Here is a 24,873-nt window from a genome sequence, read left to right as displayed (position 1 = left end):
CTTTTAAGATAAGAAGTTTTGAATCCCTGGCATTTATCAGGAATACCTTCAGTTTTTAGCACATTCAGCCTTGAACCTGTTACTGTTCATATGTTAATTTTTCTTAGAGTATGTACTTAGGTTTAGATACATTAATGAGATCTACTGTATTTGTTGTAGAACATCTGAAGGCCTGAAGAACTCTTAGGGGTTATTTTAATCTATTGAAAATTAGTTTGCTCAATCATTATATGCTTTTAAACCTGAAGAATTGGGAGCACAGGAGGTGATAACCTAAATTGTAATAAAGCATAGTAGAAAACTTTACTGCAGAGTCCACTGATAAATAGATAAAGAATTTTAAAAGCAATTAGTATTTAGTTATAATGAATTTTTATTAGAAAAGCTATTGTGTTCAAATTCTTTTTCTTGCAAGGTAGATCCATGTAAACTGTAGTGTTTAATTTTTTGTTCAGTTTTGTACTTCTCTTGTAAGTATTTCTCAGTGTACTGTGGTTGTTTCTATGCTATGATCTAGATTGCCTTAATAACACAACCTGCAAGCATATCTTCTTTACACTGCTTTAGGCTTAAGTTCACTTTTATTCATATTTTGAAGTATCCTGGTGCTATTTTTTCAAGAAACTGACATTAACAAGCATGAATTGCCAACTATGTCCCATTAAAAGATCTCAATTCAGTTTTGTTCTGCAGCCCATACCTGCTGTATTCACTGATATTCTGCTTTATTTTTTCTCAGCCATGCAATTATTAAAAAAACAACCAGACAATGGTTAGTTACAGCTTACTTTGGTTCCAGAGGTTAACATCTTATATTTTGCCATGATATAATCTTTAAAGAGGGAGAAATTTTAGCTTTGAAAAAAGGAATATTAAGATCTATTAAACGTTTAAAAATAGGGCTTGAAAGATAAGGATAATGAAGAGCTTGATATTCAGCTGAAAGTGTTTGATGAGAACAAGGAAGAAGACTTAATTGAACTGTCACATCGTCTGAATGATATCAGAGCTGAAATGGAATATCCTTTTTAGAAACGATGTTGTAACTTGTTGCGTTGTTTAATAACTGTGTGGAACCTAAGTTAGAATGGTATATGTACAGTTTATTTATCCACAGTTGTGTATCTTATCAGGAGCTTTCTCAAGCAGGTTTCTTTCTGGTTGTTTTTTGCTAAAAACTTTAGACAATTAGTACTTAAATTTGCATGTCAAATGTAAATTATTGGGATCTGAATTAATTTCTCATAAATAATAGTTACTCAGCTAAGCTCTTGCTTGTAATACATGAAAGTCTGAAATTAATACTCATAAAAGACGTGAAGTTGGAAGAAAAATCAGTTTTGATATCTAAGATGGAGTAACATTTCTAGTAGGTTCTGAAGCACTTCAGGTGCACACCTTCTCCAGCTGTGAAGAAGCAGTAAATGTAAATTTATGGAAGTTTAGAATAGTTAATAGTAACTTTTAAAAAAGTAGTAGCTTCCAGTTAAGAAGAAGTAGAATATAGATGCAACTAATGAGAGGAATATAAAATCACTAACAAATAAGGTTTTTGTGTTACAGAACGGTTAATTTTCCTCTTTAAGAAATTAAAATGATTGACCAGTTGGTGTTTGCCAGCAGCCTGGCTTACTTCACAAAGTGAAAACTTTGCATGAAATATGTAGTATAATTTTTCCAAGTAATGATCAAATATGTCATAATTGTTAAATAGGGACAGTTTCTGAGTGTAATCTTAGTAGAAAAGGGAATTTACTGCTAAGGATAGGAGTTCAGAGTGTTGAAAGATTTTACTAGAACAATATGAAAAACCTCTGGGGAACTGGGGATGTATATTTTGGGGTTTTTGTTTGTTTCTTTGTGGTTTTTTTGTGTGTGGTGATTTGCTCTGGTGTGTGTTTTTTGGCTCGGTAGTTGTTTTCTTTTTTTATGCCCTTGTATTTCCTCAACAATATTTGCACTGATGTAAATGAAGTATTTCATCTGCTGTACAATATGCTGAAAGATACTGCTTCTGAAAATTACTTCTTGTCAATTCTCCAACATTTCCTTCTCATCAGAAGTGATTACTATGTCCGGTAAGTGTCAGCCATCAGATTAAATTTTTTGGAGAGGGTATGGGGAAGAATAGAAATCAAGGTCCTGCTAAACGGAGTAGCTCGTAATTCGGCATTAATAATTGCTCTGTGTTATTTGTCTTTTTGCTCCACACTTAACTTCGAAAAGATCTTATTAAATATATTAATGTTTATTTCAAAGACTTGAGTCTTATTCTAATATCCTTATCCCAAAATCTCTTAACTCTTTTTCCTTTGTTCAATCTTGGAAGCTTCATGACTTTTAAGAATTTGGAAGTTAGTTGTATAGCTAATAAGTTGAAAAACCTCCCCAATGCTTTGTATCTTGTCTTTTCCATGTAATCTTAATTTTGTAATTCATGTGTTAAGAGTTTAAGTTGCCCTTCCTACGCATACTCCTGCCTATCTCCCATCCTCTGCCCCCGTGTTGCATAAATGATTCTTCTTGTTCTTATCTGTAAAATATATTCTTTGTTAGACCTCAGTATTACAAGATAATAGAAGAATGCATATCCCAGATAATACTGCACAGCAGTGGCATGGACCCAGATTTTAAATGTAGAGGAAGAATGGATGTGGATTTTACTCATCTTATTGGTTTGTATACTATAAGCAATTTTACCTTTTTTTACAGAAGTACATATTTTTCTTTGTATTTTTCTGTTTACACTTAAATTGACCATGTGAACTTTCTGTGTTCTGGAAATAGGTTTACTTGTGCAGAAGGCCAAATAGAACTCTGCAGCCTTTAATAAAAAAAATTACTTATCCATATTTGTTTTGAAATATCTGAATACAGGACTTAATAGCCAGAAATAATTTGTTGAGAAATTCTGTGAATTTCAGTTCTGTTACAAATACAGAATTTTACATTAGTGGTAAAGGTTAGTGGATTTATAGTTGCTATATGGTTCATTCTAAGAATATTTTCTGTCCTATTTTTCAAGTAGTAGAAGTTAGTTTAAGGTAAACAAACCAGTTAAAGCATTGAGGGACTGTGAATGTTCATGTCATGTGGGAAAGAGCAACTGACTAAATACTTTGATTTAAATGGTAGTTACCAACATTTAGAAATGTCATTTTCTGCTTTTCTTAAGATTGATGTTGTAGATCGTATTTTTCAGATACAAGGGCATCTCTCGATTAAATGTTTCGTGGGAGGAACAAATTGCTCTTGGAGAGCACATTCACTTGGGAAAACAAGGAGCAAAGAGAAGATGTTGGATAGGTCAACTGACAGGGGGTTTCTGCACTGTCTATTCATGTAGGACCCTAGGAACATGATCGCTTGATCGTACCTCCCCTTGTCTGCGACTTCCATTGACCTACTAGTTTCAGGGATAAATAGTTTATCTTTCAATGCCACTTCTTATCTATAATACACTTATAAAATGCTTAGAGTTTTACACTGCATGAAGAGTCAGTAGAAGTGCATCTTACCATCGTTGAGTGAAGAAATCTGTGCTTCACAGCATGTCCAAATTCTCCTTGTCTAGTAAATAATTTTAGCAGAGTAAGGAAATACTTGATTTTGGGTTCTTAACCTGGAAAGGAGGCTGATTTGAAACCTCAGAAGTAACCGCTGCTTCATGCTAATTTTTCATCTCTTATTTAGTAGTAGACTTGTATGTAAGAGATGGGTATGCGAATTCAAGTCTGTTTGAGACAGAACAACTATGATGATTCACCTTCCATGGTCATGTGTTCTCACCAATGTTTTTACATTTACAGATTTAGCTCTTGAAAATAATTCACCAAATGTTTGGTCAGAGAAACCTAGTAATTAATTTTTTTTTGTCTGTTTCTTTTATCTCGTGTGGTCATATAGTAATTATGATGTGAAGGCAGTTCAAAGCTGATATGTTTTATCTAACTTCTCTGTTTTACTTCATTTAAATTTTAGATGCATGTGTGGACAAAGCTAAAGTAGAAGAGAGTGAAAAGAAAGCAGCAGAATTTTCCAGAAAAGTGAGTCTTAATCATCACTCTTTGATGTATGGAACAGAAGCCTGTCAGAAACACTGTAGGCTTGTTTCACAGTAGAAACTTGATGGAAACTAGGAAATAGTGTATCTCACAGGCAGGATGTTCTTTTTACATTTAATAGCTGTGTGGGTTTTGGTTTTTCTTCTATGTATATGTGTTGCAAGGCTCTGATTCCAGATTACTCTGAATTCAAAAGCAGATGAGTATTATTAGCTGTACATATCTTCAGTTGTATTCCTCTCCTGTAGGTAACAAGGGAAAAATTTCACTTGTTACTGTTTTGTCCTGAAATATTAGCCATAGTGAAGTGCATAAAGTGCAGGTACAACTTAAAAAAATTTTTAAAAATGAGTGTGAACTGCTCATAACTCTTCATTTCAGATTTGTGTTAGAACCTGAAGAAACTTAGAGAAAAGTAGTGTAATTTAAAAAGCAGTGAATCTTCAGGCACAGAGAGGCTAACATTAAAATACTGCTTTGTTTCCTTATAATGCCCAGGGTAAATTATTACATGATGAGGGATGATAATATATTTCCTTACTATTCATGTGGAGAATCTTACAGTACATTTCTTAATCTATTTTCTAAACATGTCAATGCATGTTCTTCCTAGTGATAAGTTGCTTTGTCCAGTGCAAGAACAAATTACAGAAGCTTTTAAAGATGCTTTAAAGAAGCTTTTTAAGATGATCTCTTAAGCCTAGCAAACAGCAGCAGGATGAAAATAGCAAATTTCTGACAATCGTGGTGTAAACTGGACTTCCCTTTTATCTGTAGACATCAATGCTAAAGGAATCACTGACTTATTTGATAATGCTTCTTTCCTGATATTGCTCCATAGATGATACTGTTGAAATGGCACATATCTCTTCAGATTTGAGCTCGCTGCATGACATATACTTTAGTTTAAGAAATCTGCAGTGATCTGTTAGGGGGAGGGAGAACTTGTTAAACTCATTCTGTACTAAGCAGCTGGATCTGAATGATTCTGTCATGACTGACTGATGGTAGAGATTACAGGGTACTTAGGACACATACAGAAAAAAGACTGTTGTTTTGGATTTTTTTAAGTTAAAAGTGAATCTATTACTCTAGATATGATCTTGTTAAAAGAATTCCTGAAAGTATAATATCTAGTGTGGACATAAATGAACAAACACTTCTGTGTCGATTAATCATTACAGTTTGATGAAGAGTTCACAGCTCGACAAGAGGCCCAAGCAGAGCTTCAGAAACGAGAGGAGAAAATCAAAGAACTTGAAACAGAAATCAAACAGCTAAGGACCCAGGTAATTAAATTAAACCATAGTAAGTTCCACACTTGATTTTTTAAAAAAATAATTTAAAAGTAATTACCTATCAATGAATTGTTTCTAAGTGTATGTTAAAGTTGTATTGATTTATTTTTAAGCTAGCATAAACTACTAAGAGTAGTAGTTTCTTCATTAAGGAAAAGGAAAAGGTTTCCCATGGCTATTAAAAGTTTGGATCCAACCTGAGCTGTGTTTTTTTTCTTTTTTTTTGCCCAAGTTCTCCTTTAAGCTTTAACATTACTGCTTCTGTATATTTTGCAGAAAGTTGATTTTCTGTGTGTTTTGCAAAATGTGTTTTTTTTCGAAAGGCTTTATATTTGAGTTGCACAGATGGAAATTGATAGCTGTGCATGCACAATATGCACACCTTTCAGCATGTGCACGCAGCTGAAAGCCTTCTTTTTTTGTTTTAAACTCTGAGTATCTGACTGTAGCCATTTCTAAAATGAGTATTACACTAGCTTTCTACAGCCTCTTAGGTAAATGTAATAAAAAAGATTAAAAATTTATGGAAGTGGAAGGTGATACTTCATTTCTGCAAAGTTTGTGTTGCTTGTGCATTCATTTCTTCATGAATTTTGATCATAGGCACTAAAACTTTGTGTCCACGTTATGTCCATGATAGCAGTAAAGCAGAGAGGACGATGAATGCTGCCTGTCGACCATTCAGAACATCTTTTGGGTTTCTTTAGTTTAATGACAAGGAATTGGGCTTCAGACAAGTCAGTAATACACTTTAACAATAGTTACTATGGTTTGATCTTTTTGTCTTAGCCTGGCAGATTTCCTACTTCCTCAGTTGTAGGCTGCCTGCTGCCCTGTATCCTCATTATGGATATATTCATGCTTTGCTTCCTATTTGGATAGTAAGAGGAAGAATAATGTGTGATGTCTTATAACTTGGTTGCCATCATCCTGCTTTCAGGATGCTGCTCTTCTGCTGGCAAGTTTTCAGTACTGTAGCCTTATCACAGCACCATCCTTAATGCAGGCACATTACAGTGTATTTAACAGTTGGATTGCTGTTCATTATGTCCTTCACTATCAGTACAAGTCATTTTTGTAACCTGTGGTGTCTTTTGGTTTCTTACTCTGTTTTCACACACATTCTGTTCATACATCATTGTTAATGTTTGTTACAAATACTACAAGACAATGTTACACTGAAATTTGACAGTCTGTTTTAACGTTACAACTTGTGTATTAGTACATGAGCCAAAGAAACATATGCCTTATGCAAAGCCAAATATTTGGTTTTAGTCTAATTGTGAATCCTGTTATATTGATTCTAACACAGTTGAGATTATCCAGACATTATGGCTCATTGGGAGTAATGGTACAACTAAAAGTGATACACATAACTTAGTAATAGATATGGGTTTTTTTTCCATAGTGTTACGCTTCTAATATGATGTGTCAGATTTTTTTCTCAGATTGGGGTTGGTGGTTGTTTTTTTGACAAACTGTCTTCCTTTAGAGTACATAGAGTGAACAAGTGTGTAGGGAAATAGTATGCAACCCAGATTAAATGAACAGCCTATGTTACATAACAATTTTCGAATAAAAAAAATCAGTTGGTAGAGGAAATAGAATATGAGCTCGTACTGAGGTTTGTGCATAGGTTCTGATGCTGCTTTTTAACAGATAGTCTTGGACAAGAGAAATCTATGAGAAATGTGTACTATACTAGGTACTAATCTAGGGTCCTGCTGTCATTACAGAAACCCCTCTGCTGCTTTTATTTCTCTTCTTTTTTCCTTGTACAATTTCTTAGAATGGAAATTGCTGTTGCTCACTCTTTCTATCAGTGCAGAAACAACTGCAGACAGATTTAGAAGAAAGCATCATGATTGTTTTGGTTCCCCCCCTGTCCTCCCCCTAAACAGTACGTCAGGATAGTTATGGACATCTGTGGTCCCATAACGTCTAGCACTGCAATAGCTCCTTCAGTGATTCCTCTGGGAAAATTTTCATCAGCCAATTAGTATTGCTAAAATTCAGTGTGGTTATTAGCTTCTCTGATGCCTCAGCTTGCCAGGATATTGTAAGTGGGATAAATGTTTTCTTCACTGGTAAGACATAAAATGCTGTTCTATTCACTTAAATGTTACTGCTACTATTAAATTTTCTTTAAAATGGAAACAATTTGTTTTTATAAAAATGTCAGGTTACTCAGTTTACTTGGCAGTTATATGGTACATGGTATAATCTATTCTGATTACTTCTCATTTTAATAGGAGAATTGTTGAACATCTCACTTCTTTGAGGTACAGTTGACTACAAGTCATCCCAGATAACTTCATATCAAACCTTCTCCCCAACCCAGTGACAAGAGCTTCTTTTCTATGTTTCAGGGTCCAAGCCTGGCAAATCAACCCAGAGAAGTAGCACCATTACTTTCAACCGTACAGAGTGGGAATGTGCCACCTCCTCCACCACCTCCTTTGCCTGGTGGAGTAGTACCACCTCCACCGCCTCCGCTGCCTGGTGGAGCAGTACCACCTCCACCGCCTCCGCTGCCTGGTGGAGTAGTACCTCCCCCACCACCTCCTTTACCTGGTGGAGTAGTGCCTCCTCCACCACCTCCTCTACCTGGTAAAGCAGCACCTCCACCACCGCCTCCCCTGCCTGGGGGGGCAATACCTCCACCACCTCCCTTACCTGGTGGGGCAGTGCCACCTCCACCACCTCCCTTGCCTGGTGGAGCAATACCTCCCCCACCTCCCCTGCCTGGTGGTGCAGTGCCACCTCCTCCACCTCCCCTACCAGGTGGGGCAGTGCCACCTCCCCCGCCTCCCCTACCAGGTGGAGCAGTACCACCTCCACCACCTCCGCTACCTGGTGGAGCAGCACCTCCTCCACCACCGCCTTTTGGTGGGCCTCCAATGCCACCAGCTCTTGGAGGTGGTTTTGCTACCTTTCCAATGGCACCAGTATTACCACATGGGATGAAGGAGAAGAAAAAGTATCAGCTGGATGTCACAATGAAGAGAATCAACTGGTCAAAGGTATTACAATGTTTATTTTTATTTCCTTTAATAAATAGTGCCTTTTGAGGAAAGAGGAGATAATGTGCTAGGCTTTACCTTAGATTGTTAATAGTACATGTTGGGGAATTTGTTCCATTCTTTATTCAAAAAAGCTTTTCATGTGGTGATTGTAATTCAATTGGTATTGTTTTTCAAAGACACCTTACGCTATGAGGTAATCTCCAGTGTTTAGTGCTACTAGGAGCCTTTAACATGCTGTATTTCGGGGATACCTGCAGCTAACAGCTCTCTAGATTTTGTTTTATTTTGTAAAAAGTTCTATGTGTTTTTGTCTGTAACTGACATTTGACTTGCCAAGTGAGCACTTCAAAGGTAGAATGCCAGGTTTGAGTTATAGAATAGTTAAAATATTTACATTATGTTACTGCTTTCTTCAGCAAAAAGTTGAGTAGCAAGTCTTAGCTGAAGTAGCTGTGTGAAAAAAAATTAGAAGTATTAGGAAGTTTTATTTGAGTCTGTAGATATAAAATGCAGTAAAACTTGGTCTAAAGGAGTATATAAAATACAAAATTCTTCTTAAAAAGTCTATGGATTGCACGTTGCTCAGCAAGAGATTGCTTCCCCTGAGAGCTTTCAGCAAATATGCACCAAGCTCAGTGGGTTTATGTAATGACAGCAGGAGATTGCACAGCACAGAAAACTGCTGTGTTTTCTTTCTCTTTTGGCCTTGTTGTGAGGGCAGGTCTGGGAAGACATCTGTGACTCTGAGGTGTGTGGAGTATGATTAGTGAGTGAATGCTCACTGAAATTTCCTAGTTCTGCAGAGTTGCTTGTATTGTTGGTCTGTATCAAAGCAGAGTGAAAAACTATGGTAACACAGGTGAAAAGACAAGATACCAATCAATTCATGCAGTAAACAGTAGTTGTGGCTTTGCACTGTCGCACATATATCCAAACTATTAGGAACAGATTTAAAGCAGTTTTCAAACAGAAATAACATCGTGCTGTTTCATGTAGAAATCTTCCAAGTTCATGATGCTTAGAGAATGCTGATACCTGTTCTGTAATGGCATTTGTATGTTATTAGTCCAAGCTGTTGGAAGTTTCAAATTCAGGATATACTAGGGTGGAGTTATAGCCACTGGGAGTTTTACTTGACCAGTGACTACTACTTGACCAAAGACTACTACTTGTATAGTTCTGAAGTCACAGGGATGCATATCAGTAGTGAAGAATTTGGGGACTGGCAAGATTCAAACCCAGATGCTAATATGTTATCAAATGTGTTTGGAAAACATGTTGAAATGGAGAAATGTAACAAAAATAATTGTGTAGAGGGCAGTTCATCTGACTGTATTTTGTTCAGGAAGCATCTTTAAGAGAACATGATACCTGGAACATACATAAACTTAATTCAGTCCAGTTATTCACAAAGTCTAGTAGCATTGGCTTTACCTTGACTATTGAAAATGCTAATTATTAACTTTAAGATGCCATTATTGTTTCAGATTGAACCTCGAGAGATAGCAGAAAACAGCTTTTGGGTAAAAGCCCAAGAAGATAAATTTGAAAACCCAGAACTATTTGCAAAATTGGCACTTACCTTTGGAACACAAATGAAAGGTACATTCTTCTTCTTACTTTGCATTATTCTTTCATTAAATTTAAAACTGTGCCATGACAGTCTCTTTTATGCTTTTCAGAATATCATGGAATTCCTGTAATCTTTTTATAGAAAGAATATGTTTTAAAACATACATTTTTATTATGCATAGCAATCTATTAGAAGAATTACTCTTCCATCACTTTACAGCATAAGGAGAAGAACCTTTTTCTGCTGTTGGTTTTGGATTTTAAAAAATCATTTATTTCGCAAACGCATTTGATTCCCTCAATAGGAGGGAATAATTTTTGTGTCTTGAGTTGGGAATGTAGTTACTAATGACTGAATGTTGGTTATGATTTTGATGCTTTAATGCTGTGTTCAGCACTTGATGGCTTTCAAATGTACTTCCAAAACTGCACACAGACAGCCCTTTCAAATCTGTTCATTATTATCCATGGTTAATGGTCAATTGATCAGTATTTCATATGTGGCCATTAACTGGTAATTTGTTTCAGGCACTGAAAAGAAATACTGTTGAGGTATGGTTCAATAATAACTTACTTAGCAGCTAATGAGGAAGCTCAACAAATTAGAGTCTGAGAAGTGGTAGATAGTGAAAGAATGAGTTCCCAATCTAACTACAAACCTTCTCTCCATTTATTAACCAGATAGAGTACAATATACGTCAGGGATGTGCAGTTCTTGAAGGTGGAGGTAGTCTGCGGAATCAGGTGTTCATAGGCCAAATCTGAACAAGCAAACACACACTCTAGGATTTTGAAGCAAATGTGTGTACTGACTGTAAGCATTTTTGGACTGCTGTTTGTTGGTTTGGGTTTTTTTTTTAACTTTTAACTTTTTAGTTTTGAGAATTAACAATCCTTATGATCGATCCTCTGGATTTTAACCATAAAGATTCATCTGTTTTCCAACCAAAGTGATTCTGTGATTCTATGAAAAGACCTTTTAGATCAAGTTCAACCACTCACCTAACACTGCCAAGCCCACTATTAAACCATATCTTTAAGCAAGTATTAATTGGAACCACTAAAATGCTTTCAATTTTATCAATTATGTGAAGGCTTTATTATTTCGTAATTGTGTTGCACATATAGGTTTGTATAGTATCCAGACCATTGCCTGAATTTTGGGCATAAGAACAGCAGTTTATACTAATACAGTGTTTGAAAAGTTAACTCAGGTTAAGGAAGATTTCTCAGGGGACCATAACTTTCCTGAACCATTTCTTCAGTAAATTCCTTGAGTTATTTCTGTATACATATTTTTCTGTGCTCTTTTGAAACCCCTTCAAAGACTTAGTCATTGCTGTGCTGTTCATAAGATAAATATATAGTTCTTTCACTCAGTGCTCGTGCTCTTTTCTGTAGTCACTGAATTTAAGCCTTTAGTATTCTAAAGTGCCTGAAACAATACTTCCCACTTTCTGTTCTAAATGTTCAGATACTGCACAAAATAACACAAAAACATCATCTACATTAACACTTTTTTTCCATACTGAAGTTTGATAAATTCTAGGCTTGTAGCATTGCAGTGAGGTTAAAATGATGTAGAGTTCATCACTGGCTTTAGTGTGACATCAAGACAGGAAAACTTTTAAGTGATAAAGAACCCCTAGCAGCCGATAATACTTAAAATAAATTGAAACCCTTCCTAATGAAAATGACAAGCATCTGCCTTCAGCTGAATTCTTTCATCAGAAATCTGAAATGTTTCTGAATTCCTGAAAAGTTGCTTCAGTAAAAATGCTGAAAGAACCTTCTTGAAATTTTGACATAGCAGTTGGTTTCATATGAGAAGAAATTCATTTTGTCACAGTTGCTCAGTTCTAAAACTGTGAACAACAGACATTCTCCAAATAGTTTACTGTGGTCATAAGCTTGCAGCTATTTTCTTTTTCATAGAATCATAGAATGGTAGGAGTTGGAAGGGACCTTTAGAGATCATCTAGTCCAACCCCCCTGCTGAAGCAGGTCCATCTAGATCAGGTCACACAAAAATGTGTCCAGGTGGGTTTTGAAAACCTCTGGAGAAGGAGCCTTCACACCATCCCTGGGTAGACTGTGCCAGGGCTCCCTCACCTCAACAGTCAAATATTTTTTTTTCTTATGTTCAAATCGAATTTTTTATGTTCGAGCTTCATTCTATTAACCCTTGTCCTGTCACTAGATAAAATATAAAAAAGGGGTGTCCCAATCTCCTGACATCCACCATTTATATGGAAATACTAATGAGATCCCCCAACAGTTTCCTCCAGACTAAACAGCCCCAGGTCCTACAGCCTTTTCTTAATGAGGAAGATGCTCCAGTCCCCTGATCATTTTGGTGGCCCTGTGCTGGACTCTCTCCAGCAGTTCCCTGTCCTTCTTGCGCTGGGGATCCGAAAACTGGACACAGTATCCCAAATGAGGCCCAATCAGGGCAGAGTAGTGGGGGAGGAGAACTTCGCTTGACCAGCTGGCCACACTCTTCTTGATGCATCCCATTCTTTCTTATATTGTTCTCTGTTAATAGTTGTACAAAATAACATTCCATAACAAAGGATTGGAAGACTATTGAAAAGGCAACTATATATTTACCCAGGATATAAAAATCTTATTTGGCTGACAAGTAGAAAGTCAGTGTTTTGTATATTGAGTTAAAGTTTTTCTTAGAACTTGAAAACCTACTAGAAGTCAGGAACAGTGTCAGAGCATTTAGTTGCAACACAGACTCAAATAATTGCATAGAAATAAAAGCAACTTTTTTACTACAACTGCTATCTGCCAAGAGAAACACTAAAAAATACTCACCATTCTTCCTCACCTTTTGCCTTACCAGCCTCAGGCAACTCATTTATCCTCAAAATACTTATTTCAAGCACAATCTAGAATCAAATTTTTCTTGTGCTTTAGTCCCATTTCTTGTTGTGGTCTCCTAATATATTAGAGGAGGCTGTTAGAAAGATGAATAGAAATGCCTTTTATATTCTCTCAAGAGCACATTCAGTATGTAAAACAAATAAATGAATGAGTGGAAGAAAAGTGACAATTGCCAAAAGCAATTGTGATGACTTAGTGTTTATTGCCTTGTATTTCTTGACATTTTGGAATGCCAGTGGCAATAGGAGCTGAAGTAAAACAAATGATAGTGTACATAGTTATTAGAAATTTGTAATTCCATTTAGGTTGCAGCACTCAAATTTGATTAAATCTCTGAATTCTAGTTATGATTCTGTCAGAGGTTTTCCTCATTTAACAGTTTTATTTTAAGATACTCCTAGAGTACCTTATTGTTGATTGTCACTATGTACTGCCTTAATATCTGAGTCAAATTTGAGTGCTGCAACCAAAAGCGTGTGTGTATGAAGTCATAATAAGACACTTCTGAAGCACAGTTTTCACTAGTTAATGAATTACTGCATTAATCAGTTAACTGTTTGTAAATAAGAATGTTTAGTTACAGAGCACCAGGAATAAAAAGGAATGATCCCTGACTGGTAAAACAATTACGCTTCAAATATTCTTAGATCCAAATTGTCTTTTAATAAGTATACATAAGATTAAATCTTCACTGTAACAGTTAGTTTAATACTGATGCCCCTTTAATATGTAGAATGTATTCATTTATGTTCAAATTGGGACTAACTGTCAAGCTGTAATATTTGATCTGTGAAATCAGTTACTGAACACAGTTATGAAAATGTTTGTTGCACAAGGAGCAATGGAAACATTAAGAAGTGTTCCCATTCAGACTTTACAGGATTTTGAGAACTTGAGGTTTGAACTAAGTTAGTTGAGATGTAACGACCACATCTCAGTACTGTCTGGGGGGATTTTCTCCATTTTTCTTCAAGAGAAATATAGATGATCCAAATACCTTTTAAAGGTATCGACAAATGGTCTCCAGGGCTTCAGTTTTCCATTAAATATCTTACATTAATGTTTTGAGCTTGCAATTGTGCTTCCAGCTGTAGTGAAGGAAGCAATGGTTCTAGTCTCACAGATCATTTTGGCAAGTTAATTTGATTCCAGATCAAGCACATATGAAAATGAATGGGTGACTGGGTGATCTTTAATGGATTACATGGTAGTTAGATAGAGGACAGTTATTGCATTGTGGGTGGCTATGAAACATTTAGATGTGTATTTCCTTTGTGACTGTGCAGAGGAATAAAGATCATAGTAGGTTCCAATTACTTGCTTGTTTTCTTTTGACCTGGTTAATTCTGAGAGAACCTTAATATTATTGTACTGAATTTTATTTTGTGACTGATGTGGTTTTAAAGTGAAAGCAGTGATTTTGCTGGTGAAAACAGACATCATCCTTTCACAGTTTTTGAGTCACTGCTTGAATATTTCAGCCTCAGTAGTATTTGGTTTGCAAAATATTGTTATCAAGGAATGATTTGTATTTTGATATTTAAATAGCAAGAGGAAGGAATTCTATCAAGGTGTTGAGGTATAGCTCAGTGTTATCTTCTTATTTTTAAAATGATTAAATCTTACCTGCAAGCAGCGGTCCCTTCAGACACTTTTTAAAATAAATAGGACAACCTTTACATCATGAGATTTTATCCTTTTTAAAAATCATGAGCAATTCTAAGCTTTGTATGATACCATAAATATTTTCCTAACTAAAAAAAAAAAATCCTTTGCAGTTTATGGAGTATAAAAAAGCAAGTGAAATACAGTCAATGAACAGCCCTCCTTAGCTGTGTTACATAATATGAACTCTGTGATATTTCTTAAAAACTGAGGAAAGGCGATCTAAGTGATCAGGTAAATGCATCTTCTTATGAGTCTATTATGGGACCTTCAGTCACAAATTTGTATTAATAGACCCTGAAAGAATGAGGTTCATTGTCAACTGACACCTTCTTGTTGAAGTCTTTATATGGTCCCACTATCAAAATTGTAGAACTACAGAAATGGCACATTTTGTATTAAATGTATCAAAGGGATTTTCTAGTGAGAGAAATATTACAATGGAATTGCATAAGTTTATGCTTAGTGTATTAATCCAATATGATTATACACCTCTAGAAGCCTGGGATGCAGCTTTTCAGAGGATTTGGTGTTTGTATTTCTGTGAATGTCTTTAAAAAAAGCAACTAAAATGAATTATTTAAAATATTTTTTTCTTTTCCTATTTTTTGCTTTTGTCCCTTACCTGACACTAAATTTTGTCTTTGAGAACTGATATAAAGGGAAAACTACCAGCAGAAGCACTGTGATATCTGTGCTGATTTGCTGCTTTGTGGAATATAATCTCAAAAACTCCCTCTGTTGGTGTTTAATTTTTTTAATAGTAAATACATATAATTGTATGATAAAGTGTCTTCTAGCAGGTAAAAGCAAAGGATTCAAATGCCATGGCTCTGTAGAAAAGTTGTGGTACATGATATGCCTGAGGCCTCAGATAACTTTGTAATGAAGTGACGACATTCGGTGTATCAGGCTTGCTGCTATCAAAATCACTTTTCACTGTTTGATTGATAGTCTAATTGCAAAACACTACAAAGCAAGTTAATGCCTTCTCCCTAAAGGATCATGTTAATTTCTGACTCTTGTAATTTAGGTTGTGTATTTTGCCAGTCAAGAATGATAGTAGTACTCTAAAGAAATTAATTATGTGTACAGTAGATCTGTAAAGGTAGTAATTAGTACATAACAGTCTGTAACTACTGGGATTGTTCCAGTGCAGAATTCATTATCCATCTAACTTTCCCCAAGGGAAAACTTGTCGATCAGGGTTCTGTTACTTCTTTATGATTAGACTTGTAAAATACAATTCAACAATTATTTCAATATGTTTTCAATATTGAAGTAAGGTTTTAAGAGCTGAGTTTTGTTTTTCATATTGTGGGAGTTTAAGTGAGAAAAGACAAGAGAAAAGGTGAACTTTCATGTAAGCTATGATTGAACAAAACATGAACAAAATATTCAGCTTTTTATGTATAATGCAGTAATACGTAATATAAAATATTAAAGAGCTTTTAATATGATCTCACTTTGGTAATTACAATATGAAAACTGAGATGACTGTCCAGTCCTATGTTTGTTCAGAGAGGGAGATAACTTACAGGACTCACGTGGAGCTCAGTTTTGAAGTAATAGTTATCATGAAAAATTAGTAGAACATTGATGAGATTAACTAAAATTTAGTTTAAACTTGCTTATGTTTTGGGTCAGTGACAGGATTTTATTATCTAAACTTGTTTGAAGAGGAAGAGGTTTGAAATGACAGCTGAGTGGAGTATGAGAACGAAAAATTTAAGGTATAATACTAGCTATTATTGTACATAGGTGTGACAGCTATATGCAGGTATTTCACTCAAGTTTTTCTTGAACAAAAAATATGCAAAACTTTATGGAGTCTTCAACACGTATTTGTACTTTAAGTGCTAAGTTTAATGAAAGTAGAACAAACAGCATTATTTCAGTTACACTGATATTAAGACTAAAACTTCTTACCCTTCTTTTGATGTTACGCTCACCCATCCTATGTCACCCCCTGAAAAGATCAAATGATGCTGCAGCAAGTGATCAGCTTTTCAAGTTCTTCTCCACAAGCTGTATCTTAGCGTAGAAATATTCCTGTAAGTCCATTGGGATTTTTTCTAGTTTTCTGGTGACATAGTATTGAAAAGACACTGACATTTTTTTCTGCTAGTAGGTCACTGACTAGTGTCTTTTGTTTGTTGATTAGGGTAGCTTATCAAAACTTCCTTTGGTGCTGATGAAATGTCTGTATAGTATTCTTCTCTGCCTTAAAGGGCTTTGATGACTGCATTCTAATTAAAGTGAATTATTAAAACTTGAGCTGTAGTAGTCTTTTGAATGCCACTTACTTTCTGTAGATAAGCGGAGTTTGAGGTCTAAATGGCAGCTTTCTTGGAGTAGTGAGTTAAAGGCCAGAATGTAGGTGGGCTGCTATACTCACCCATTTGAGCTTTTATTTTCTTTGCTTGCATCATCCAGTTAACAACATAAATTTATGTTTCCCATTGTTAAGAAATTATGCCAGAAAATTAGAACAGCTCACCTACTTGAGTAATTGAAATAATTCTTTTTTCCCCAAGAAGTTCAATGATACAGTAAGACGAAAGACTTCACTGTCTGTATTTCATTTCTTCATGTGTGTTGAATAAATTAGATTATAGAAACCAGGAAGATGCAGTGCCCTTAATATATATTTGTTGGGCTTTAATTAAAGAAACTCTTCTGATTTGAACCCATTTTGTTGATAATATTAACAAGTTGATTCTGTGTTGTCCATGTGCAAGTAGATACTGCAGTCTCACTTGTTACCATCATGCAGATGTTAACGTTATGTTCACCTGTGTTATACTCTATGTGCGGTCTTCAGTGAATTTTCTTTTTAGGTCCTTTTGCTTATGCTCTTTGAGCCATTCAGTAGTCACAATAGTTTCTGTCTTATGAACTTTATTGTGCCTTCTAATTTCAATTATGCAAGGTACCTTTAAGTAAGAAGGGAATGTAGAACTGACTGCCTGATCATCTAGTCAGGAAGGGTGTTTTGAAGCTGTCTTTTATGTTTTACATCTGGTACAAAGCAGGTTGATTTTTTTAATGTCTCAAAGAGAATGATGTGTATTTGTTCTTCCTCCGTAAAACCACCCGTCCTTAAAGGATAGTGTGTTATTCTACAGGATTTAGAAAAATCTCTAGAATAACTTACACCCTTTCTATTCACACCTCTGGCAGATATTGAGGAGAGGAAGCAAGAAAGTACGACAAGGTAGTTCTAGTGTTACTAAGTAGGTACTGTTGATTCAGTTGATGTTTTTCTCCTTTATCTTCTGTCAACAGATATGTTTTTCTGACATGAATTTTATTGTTTTTAACCCTGTCTGTGACCATTTAGTCTGTTGAAGCAGATAGCATTCTTTTTTGATGAGCATGGAATGTCTTAGTTTCAAGCATTCTCATTGAAATAATGAAGTTTGCCTGCATTAAATACAGATTTAAAGGTTTTATTCTGACATCAGTGATATATTTCAAGATTAATTCTATCTCTGTGCAGTATTCTTCTGAATATCACAAAGCTTATATTCACTGCTGTTGTTGACTGATAATTGCAAATATGAAATATGCATCATTCTTCATCAGCCCTTTCTTTTTACTTAATGTGATGAAACGTGTTTAGTGGGGAGAAAGATTTTTTTGTTTATCTTACAATTTAGCTATTTCTTAGTAAATAGATAAGTAGCCACCAAAGAATGAAGTCAGTGCAGCATTCAACTTGAAAACTATTTGAATCCGTTTACTTATGGTACTTAGAAGGAGAGAGTTTAGTGCTTTTAAAAAGAATGATGTGAATTTAATATGTTAAAAAGCCCAAATCACATTCACGAGAGAACTTAAACTTTTAGAAGCTTTGAAAGCACTCAGTTTTGGCCAGCATTCTTGTAACACAGCTGTGTTTGCAGAGTTGAGACAGCACGCTTCAGTGTAATACAGGAATCTCTAATATGAAGCACAGGTATATTACGTTAGCTCAACTATACACCCTGCTGTATTGAAATAAAAGGAAAGAAAAAAGCCACAAGCTCAGAATGTATTTGTTTCTGGATTGCAAACTGCAGGTGGCTCCCTTGGTCTTCTGATTAATTCAGGATGTGCATGTTTGCTTCTTTTCCATCCTCACCCTTTTGTTTTCAGAAGTATATGAATCCAAGCGAAAGAAAGGCAGAGCTTTGCAGTGTAGGGTCACCAAATATTTCTGTGTCTTACAGGAATTTCTCAGATTTGTTCCTTATGTAATCAGCCTCCATGTCTCAGTTTCACATAGAAGAGAAGCAGGCTGGTTTATTTTCATTTTGCAATGTATTTGATCCTGTTGTTCTTTCTCAACAACAGAATAAATTCAAGTACCATAAAGAAGAAACAGTTATTAGTTTGCCATTTTTTGTCTTCACTTTTACTACTCAACTTCATCTATCCAATAGGTAAACAGTCAAACACAAGTGAAGGAAATTCTCCATTGTTTGAGTAAACTAAGGCCTGAAATTATTACCACTCAGCATAGGTTTATATATGTTACATCCTGTATTTGTTGTTTTTTCTTTTTTTTTTTTAAATGATCTTAGAATTATTTAAACAGCAGTCACAGTAAATGCATGAGAACATGTTTCTTGATTAAGGGAAAAAAAAATAGAACTGCCAATGAAATAAAAACTTTTCAGATAATGTACCAGATAATGATAACTAGTCTTGCTGTGTTTAAAAGATCAAGAGAGAAAAGAAGCATAGGAGACACATTTTTTCTTTTTATTAAGTTTTGCCTCAGGTGCTAAGTAAGGCTTAACATCAAAAGTTGAATTCTTAGTGCTTATCCTTCATAAATAAACTTTCAGTAGTTACACAGAGCAACACAATTTCCAAACTGACCTTAGGAATGGCACATGTAGTTTTGCTGCAGCTGGGCTATTGTTGAGGAGAATCACAAATGAGGCCTCCCAAGAATTACTTATGTGTATGTTCCTGTGTAAACTTTTTCCTCTGAGGAAGCCACTGTGCCAATGGTAACTGTTGGATAGCACCTGCTCCTGTTGAAGGGAGTGTGTCTTTCATTTCAAGAGCATCGGTACCCATTTCATTCATCATAGTACAAAAGGACCAAAATGAGAATAGCATTCTAAAGGGGCTAAAACAAACAGAAGTTTCAAGTAGGAGGCAATGTTTATAAATGAGTTCTTCATATTTTTTCTCAAATAGTATTTCAATGCAATTACCTTTCAGTAAGTTAAATGATTCTATTTTGATGTGGAAGGTAATTTGTAATATAGAGGCACAAATTATATATCTATGTATATAATCTGTATGTGAATTAAATTCAGATTGAGACAAATGGGAAATAGTTTGAGGTCTGGGATATTTGAAAGTTGCTAGATTTATTCATTAATTGCTTTGAGGTATATAATAAAGTACTCTACATAATTCCTATAGAAATTGAATTCTTCTATAAAATAAGCATTATAGCTATATGAACCCAGGTCAGAGGCTCCAATGTGGAGGTAATTGCTTCGGTTTTAGTTGAATTAGCACTGCTTAACCCTTTTGAAATGTCACTAGAACAAGTTAGTCTTCCCCACTGGAGACTTAAGGAATAAGGAAACAAGAAACCTTGCTACTTACTTCTTGTCTGTATTATTTCTACATATATGTGCTGATAATCTGCCTTTTTTTAGCTCTAAGCTTGAAACTGGGGTTGTAGAGGACGACACGTGTGTTCATGCTGTAAGACCGTCATTTGGTTCAGAAATCTGTAAAACTGAAAGAGTTTCTGGGATCTCATTAATATTTGCAAATATCTAAATAGTGGATGTCAAGAGGTTTGGGCATCCCTTTTTTTTATGGTATCTAGCAACAGGACAAGGGGTAATGGGATGAAGCTGGAACACAAAAAGTTCCATTTGAACATAAGAAAAAAACTGTTTCATTGTGAGGGTGATGGAGCAGTGGAACAGGTTGCCCAGAGGGATTGTGGAGTCTCCTTCCTTGGAGGTCCTCAACACCCAGCTGGACATGTTCCTATGCAACCTGATCTAGGTGGACCTGCTTCTGCAGGTGGTTAGACTAGATGACCTCTAAAGGTCTCTTCCAACCCCTACCATTATATGATTCTATGAAAAAAGAAACCCCTGCTGCTTAGCTTTACTGCAAGTTCATAATCATGTAAAAAAAATCTTCAGCAGTAGAATTTAGGGAAGGCTACTTTCTTTTTTTTTTCTAAAATATGACAGTTTTACTATCAAAGTTTTTCTGCTTAAGTAAAGTATGATTGTTCTGCTGCTTGAGTAATTTTATGTATTTGTTGGTATTCCTTCAGTAAATTTGGGAAACTGCTTGGTAACTGTAAAAATTTAAACGTATGGGACAGACGAAGGGGAGGTAAAATCTTAGACATACATTGGGTTTTTTTCCCTGTATTTGCTATCTCAGAGCTCCCTGTTAAAGATTGCTATTTGTTGTACACAGACAAGTATATGTTACTCACAAACATATATATTCAACAAGTTTGGAATTCCAGCCTACTGTGTGATAACTCTGTTAGTACATTCTTACTTTTGTGTGAGAAATAGAACTTTTATTTGTAGCAGCTTTATAAAATACAGCAGAGGAAGAAAGGCAGTTTTGTATTCTGTCTATTTCAGTCTCAGTGATGCAGTGCTCAAATAAACTGTAGCACATTTATGAGCAGTTAAGGACAGACACATGTACTAGGTACACCAGGGAAAGGGATTGTGTACAAAGACTAATTAGCATGAAATATGGATATATTCATGAAGTACTCTTGATCTGTAATACTCTTACAGAGATTTTGTCTATGAATTCAGTGAAAAAGAAATTCAGAAGCTGAACTGAAGAAAGAAACTGTTGAACTGGATAAAGAAGTGGGTTTTGTTTGTTTTTAAACAGATAATCTGTATTCCTGGAAGAAAACATGTTTTTCATGAATAGATAAAAAGATTAGACTGAAAAGAATGCTTTCTCTAACGTTTAAACAGAAAAAACAACCCTCTTCTTCAAGCTTTGCTTATTTTTTTAATTTAAACTTTATTTTTTTTTGCAAGTGTATATAAGTTAAATAATAAAAAAAAAATCATTTATTTAGAAGTCTGTTAACCTAAATAGCCCATTCCTTGCATTTTGCAGTGGTTTCTTTTTTTGTTAAATGAACGGTTAAGGTGACCTGTTGTGGAAATTTTCCTGAAGTGTAGCTTATCTTTCATGTGTAAGAATTTATATCTATATAAGTACATAAAATACACTGAAAATGAGTTGGAGGTCAATCACTTGAAGCTTCTAGATCCATGTTCTGTAATTCTATGCATCATTTAAAAAAAAAAATAGTCTTTTGTCTTCTGATATGTTACTTGTAGCTGTAGTTATGTTTTCTGGAAATTTTCTCAATATTGATCAAGGAAGCTCAATATCTGGTTACTACGAGAAAGCTGAGTGTAACTCAAGTTCTTCAGCTGAAGTAAAACCATGCTGTGAATTTGTGACCCAAGCGAAGCTAGGAGGGGGAAAAAAAAAACAGTCTGAAAGAAAGGATGCAAGGAGATCAGCTGCTACCACGAAGGTTATGCTGACTATTAAATAGACTATGAACCTGTATTTTAATATTCTGAAAGCTTCCAGCAGAGTTCCAGAAATAACAATGTATTTGTTTAAATAAATAAAACCGCACTGTAAACAAAATGTAGACAGAAGCAAAATGTACAGCCTTACTTGTAAAATAATTCTTTTAAGTCAGTATTAAAGAGATGTTCTCTTTACTTTTCAGCAGATCCATAGCCAGTACATACTACATTGCTTTCTAAAAATGTCTTTTCTCACAAATTTCTCTTATATGAAGTGTAATGTGTTGTTTTTTTTTTTTCTGAAAAACTTGATGGCCTAGTTCCAGTTTCATATTGTGCTGACCTGCAATGATGTCGTCATTTACAGAATTGCTTCCCTTTACATACCTGTCACTTTTATGGGTTATACTTCCTTTATTGCTGACCAAAAAAAAAACCAAACCGCCTCATCTGCTTTTGAGAACTTTTATCTGATTGATAGTAATGCTGTTAGGAGATGCTTTAAACAGTAATTCTGCCGTGTATACATAGATTTAGGACAGTTCTGTGATATTAAATGAATAAAGGTTTTTTTGAGAGCTAAATTGAAAACCTATCTAAAGGATTAAAAGTTAATCATGCTATTAAGTTTCTGAGTTCATTGAGAAATTGAAAATACTAGGTATGTAGATATTAACACAGTTAAAAAGTTGAAAATTTTGTTAAGTTATTGAATTACTTGTTAATGGTCTATATGGAATGTAAAGTTAAAATTACGATTTTGTATGTCTGTAAGTGTTCTGTGTCTTGTGAATTTGTGAGGATCTGAAACATCACTGAAAATTCTTTCAGGTTCCTTTTTCTGTCCTTTAAGGTGAGAATATCTGTATTTAAAAATGCTATTACAAGGTAATTTCCCAATATGAAGAGTCAGGTGAACAATGAATTTATGACTTGAAGGCTTTCTAAAAGCAAAAAATCCACATGGTATGCTGGCTGATTTGTATAATTCAATATGGAATTATATAGAAATTGCATATTCTGAGTGGTTTTACACGTGGATTAAGTTTTGATGTTTTCCTTTTGATATTTTTTACACTTGCATTTAAGACATTTGATTCATTAGCACTGAGACGTTGCCCTCTTAATGATTCATTTTAGCCAAATTTTGCTTATGTTGGTAGTATAAAGGTAAGCAGAGCACAGATGACAACTGCGAAATATAGAATATACTATGGATTCTGTATGTGTATATGGCTAAAATGTGCTGAGGTGAGTAGTGAAACCTGCCTGTATTGGTGAAGGTGAGACTGGTGTTTGTGTTTCTGGACTATTTTTAGTCAGCTACAATGAAAGTGGCTCAATTTAGTACTCTGGTAGGTCCCCCAAGACTAATCCTTTAATGGGAAGTAGTTTATCTTTTACCTCTTGAAGGCAGATAATCATTGCACATATGTTCAGTGAGCACCTGGGAGTTCTCAAAACAACTGGAGATACTGGTACCCCAAGAAAACTTTTTTAAGGCTAGAAGTTAGTAATACCATACACAACCATACAGGGTTGTCACTGGTGTGTAGCAAAAATATTGGATGACAGAGAAAGGTATGTTTGTTATAATCACATGCAACTAATTAAATTTATTTGATGTTTTCCACCACACGGCCAACATTTTAACAATTTGTTTATAGAAGACTAATTTCTTAGCATTTTATAAATAAAGACAAAGGTTGCCTTTTGTGTTCATTAACTATTAAAACTGTGATTACCAGTCAGCTTCACAGGGCACTGCTTACTGATTATAGAAATCTATTTTCCAGTTATTTTTCATGTGATCTTTTCCCCCTGTGATATTATGCTTTGGACCTGATGGCTGTGTAATCATTCCTTTGAATTCTGCTATCTTAGTGGAACAATAAGTACCAACTAATTACCAATGTTTCTTTTAAACTGTAAATTACCAAGAGAATAGAATTCTTTTTACTAAACAGCTAATAAAATTTCTTAAGTAGTACATCAATAGAAATGTAACATCGTGTATTTCACTGTGTAGGTCAGACTGTGTAACCAGAATGTCCAAATTACACTTAAAAAAGCTACAGTGGATGTTGAAGATGATAAATAGAGAGTTTTGGGATATAGCTATGTACAAGTGAAACAGTTTTTAAAGTATGTTTTTTAAAACCTTGATGATAGAGAAATACTTCAGAAAGGGAGAGGATACTGGAATGTGTATTTGAAGAGGTGTGTTTTACTTAGTGCTTAAATATTTAGCCAGGAGCTTTAAATGTCAAATATCACAATGAAAGAGGAGAAATAATCAATTTAGCACTTCTTTTTACTAAAATTTTAGTCTGTTCTATTAAACACAAATATCTACACAACTGTCCTGTATAAAGGAATTTTTGGATCTTGAGATCTTTTTTTAGCTTCAATATTTATAAAATTCCTTTGGAAAATGTGATTCCATTAAGTGTTTTTTTTGGAACAATGTGCCTTTTACAAGCCTAATCAAGAAGAACAATAAGTGAACTACTAGTTTAAAAGATTTTGATTTACTAAACTTCTCATAGTAATAGCAGAAAATGAGTTTGTTAGAATCCTGATAATATATGATAGAAGTTTCATTACATTTTGTTTTACTTGGATTTTTTTTTTGCCTGAATCTTGGTACTTTTACTTTTCAAAGTTGTACAGGTATCGGGGGATATTATTTAGAATCCGGAAAATAATGATAGCTCTCCTATCTTGCAGTTCTGTGGTGATGATGGCCCGATATAAGAGGAAAAAAAAAACCTGGGATGTGAAACTC

The 24,873-nt window shown here is 34.8% G+C and overlaps 1 protein-coding gene across 7 annotated transcripts in view; it reads left to right on the top strand.

Annotated features, from left to right (window-relative positions):
* The window catches only part of DIAPH2 (diaphanous related formin 2), a 195,117-nt gene that overhangs the window by 35,825 nt on the left and 134,419 nt on the right, over nucleotides 1-24,873 (top strand). For all 7 annotated transcript variants that reach the window (XM_062006303.1, XM_062006302.1, XM_062006299.1 and 4 more), the window contains 7 exons: nucleotides 901-1,019; nucleotides 1,962-2,078; nucleotides 2,557-2,675; nucleotides 3,982-4,046; nucleotides 5,249-5,353; nucleotides 7,732-8,385; nucleotides 9,876-9,990. In XM_062006303.1, coding sequence (XP_061862287.1) covers nucleotides 901-1,019; nucleotides 1,962-2,078; nucleotides 2,557-2,675; nucleotides 3,982-4,046; nucleotides 5,249-5,353; nucleotides 7,732-8,385; nucleotides 9,876-9,990 — 1,294 coding nt within the window. The remainder of the gene's footprint in view (nucleotides 1-900; nucleotides 1,020-1,961; nucleotides 2,079-2,556; nucleotides 2,676-3,981; nucleotides 4,047-5,248; nucleotides 5,354-7,731; nucleotides 8,386-9,875; nucleotides 9,991-24,873) is intronic.

This window comes from Colius striatus, chromosome 13, assembly GCF_028858725.1.
Source record: "Colius striatus isolate bColStr4 chromosome 13, bColStr4.1.hap1, whole genome shotgun sequence".
Taxonomy (NCBI): domain Eukaryota; kingdom Metazoa; phylum Chordata; class Aves; order Coliiformes; family Coliidae; genus Colius; species Colius striatus.
The sequence above is the reverse complement of the archived record's forward strand: the minus strand, read 5'-3'. Positions and strand labels throughout refer to the sequence as shown.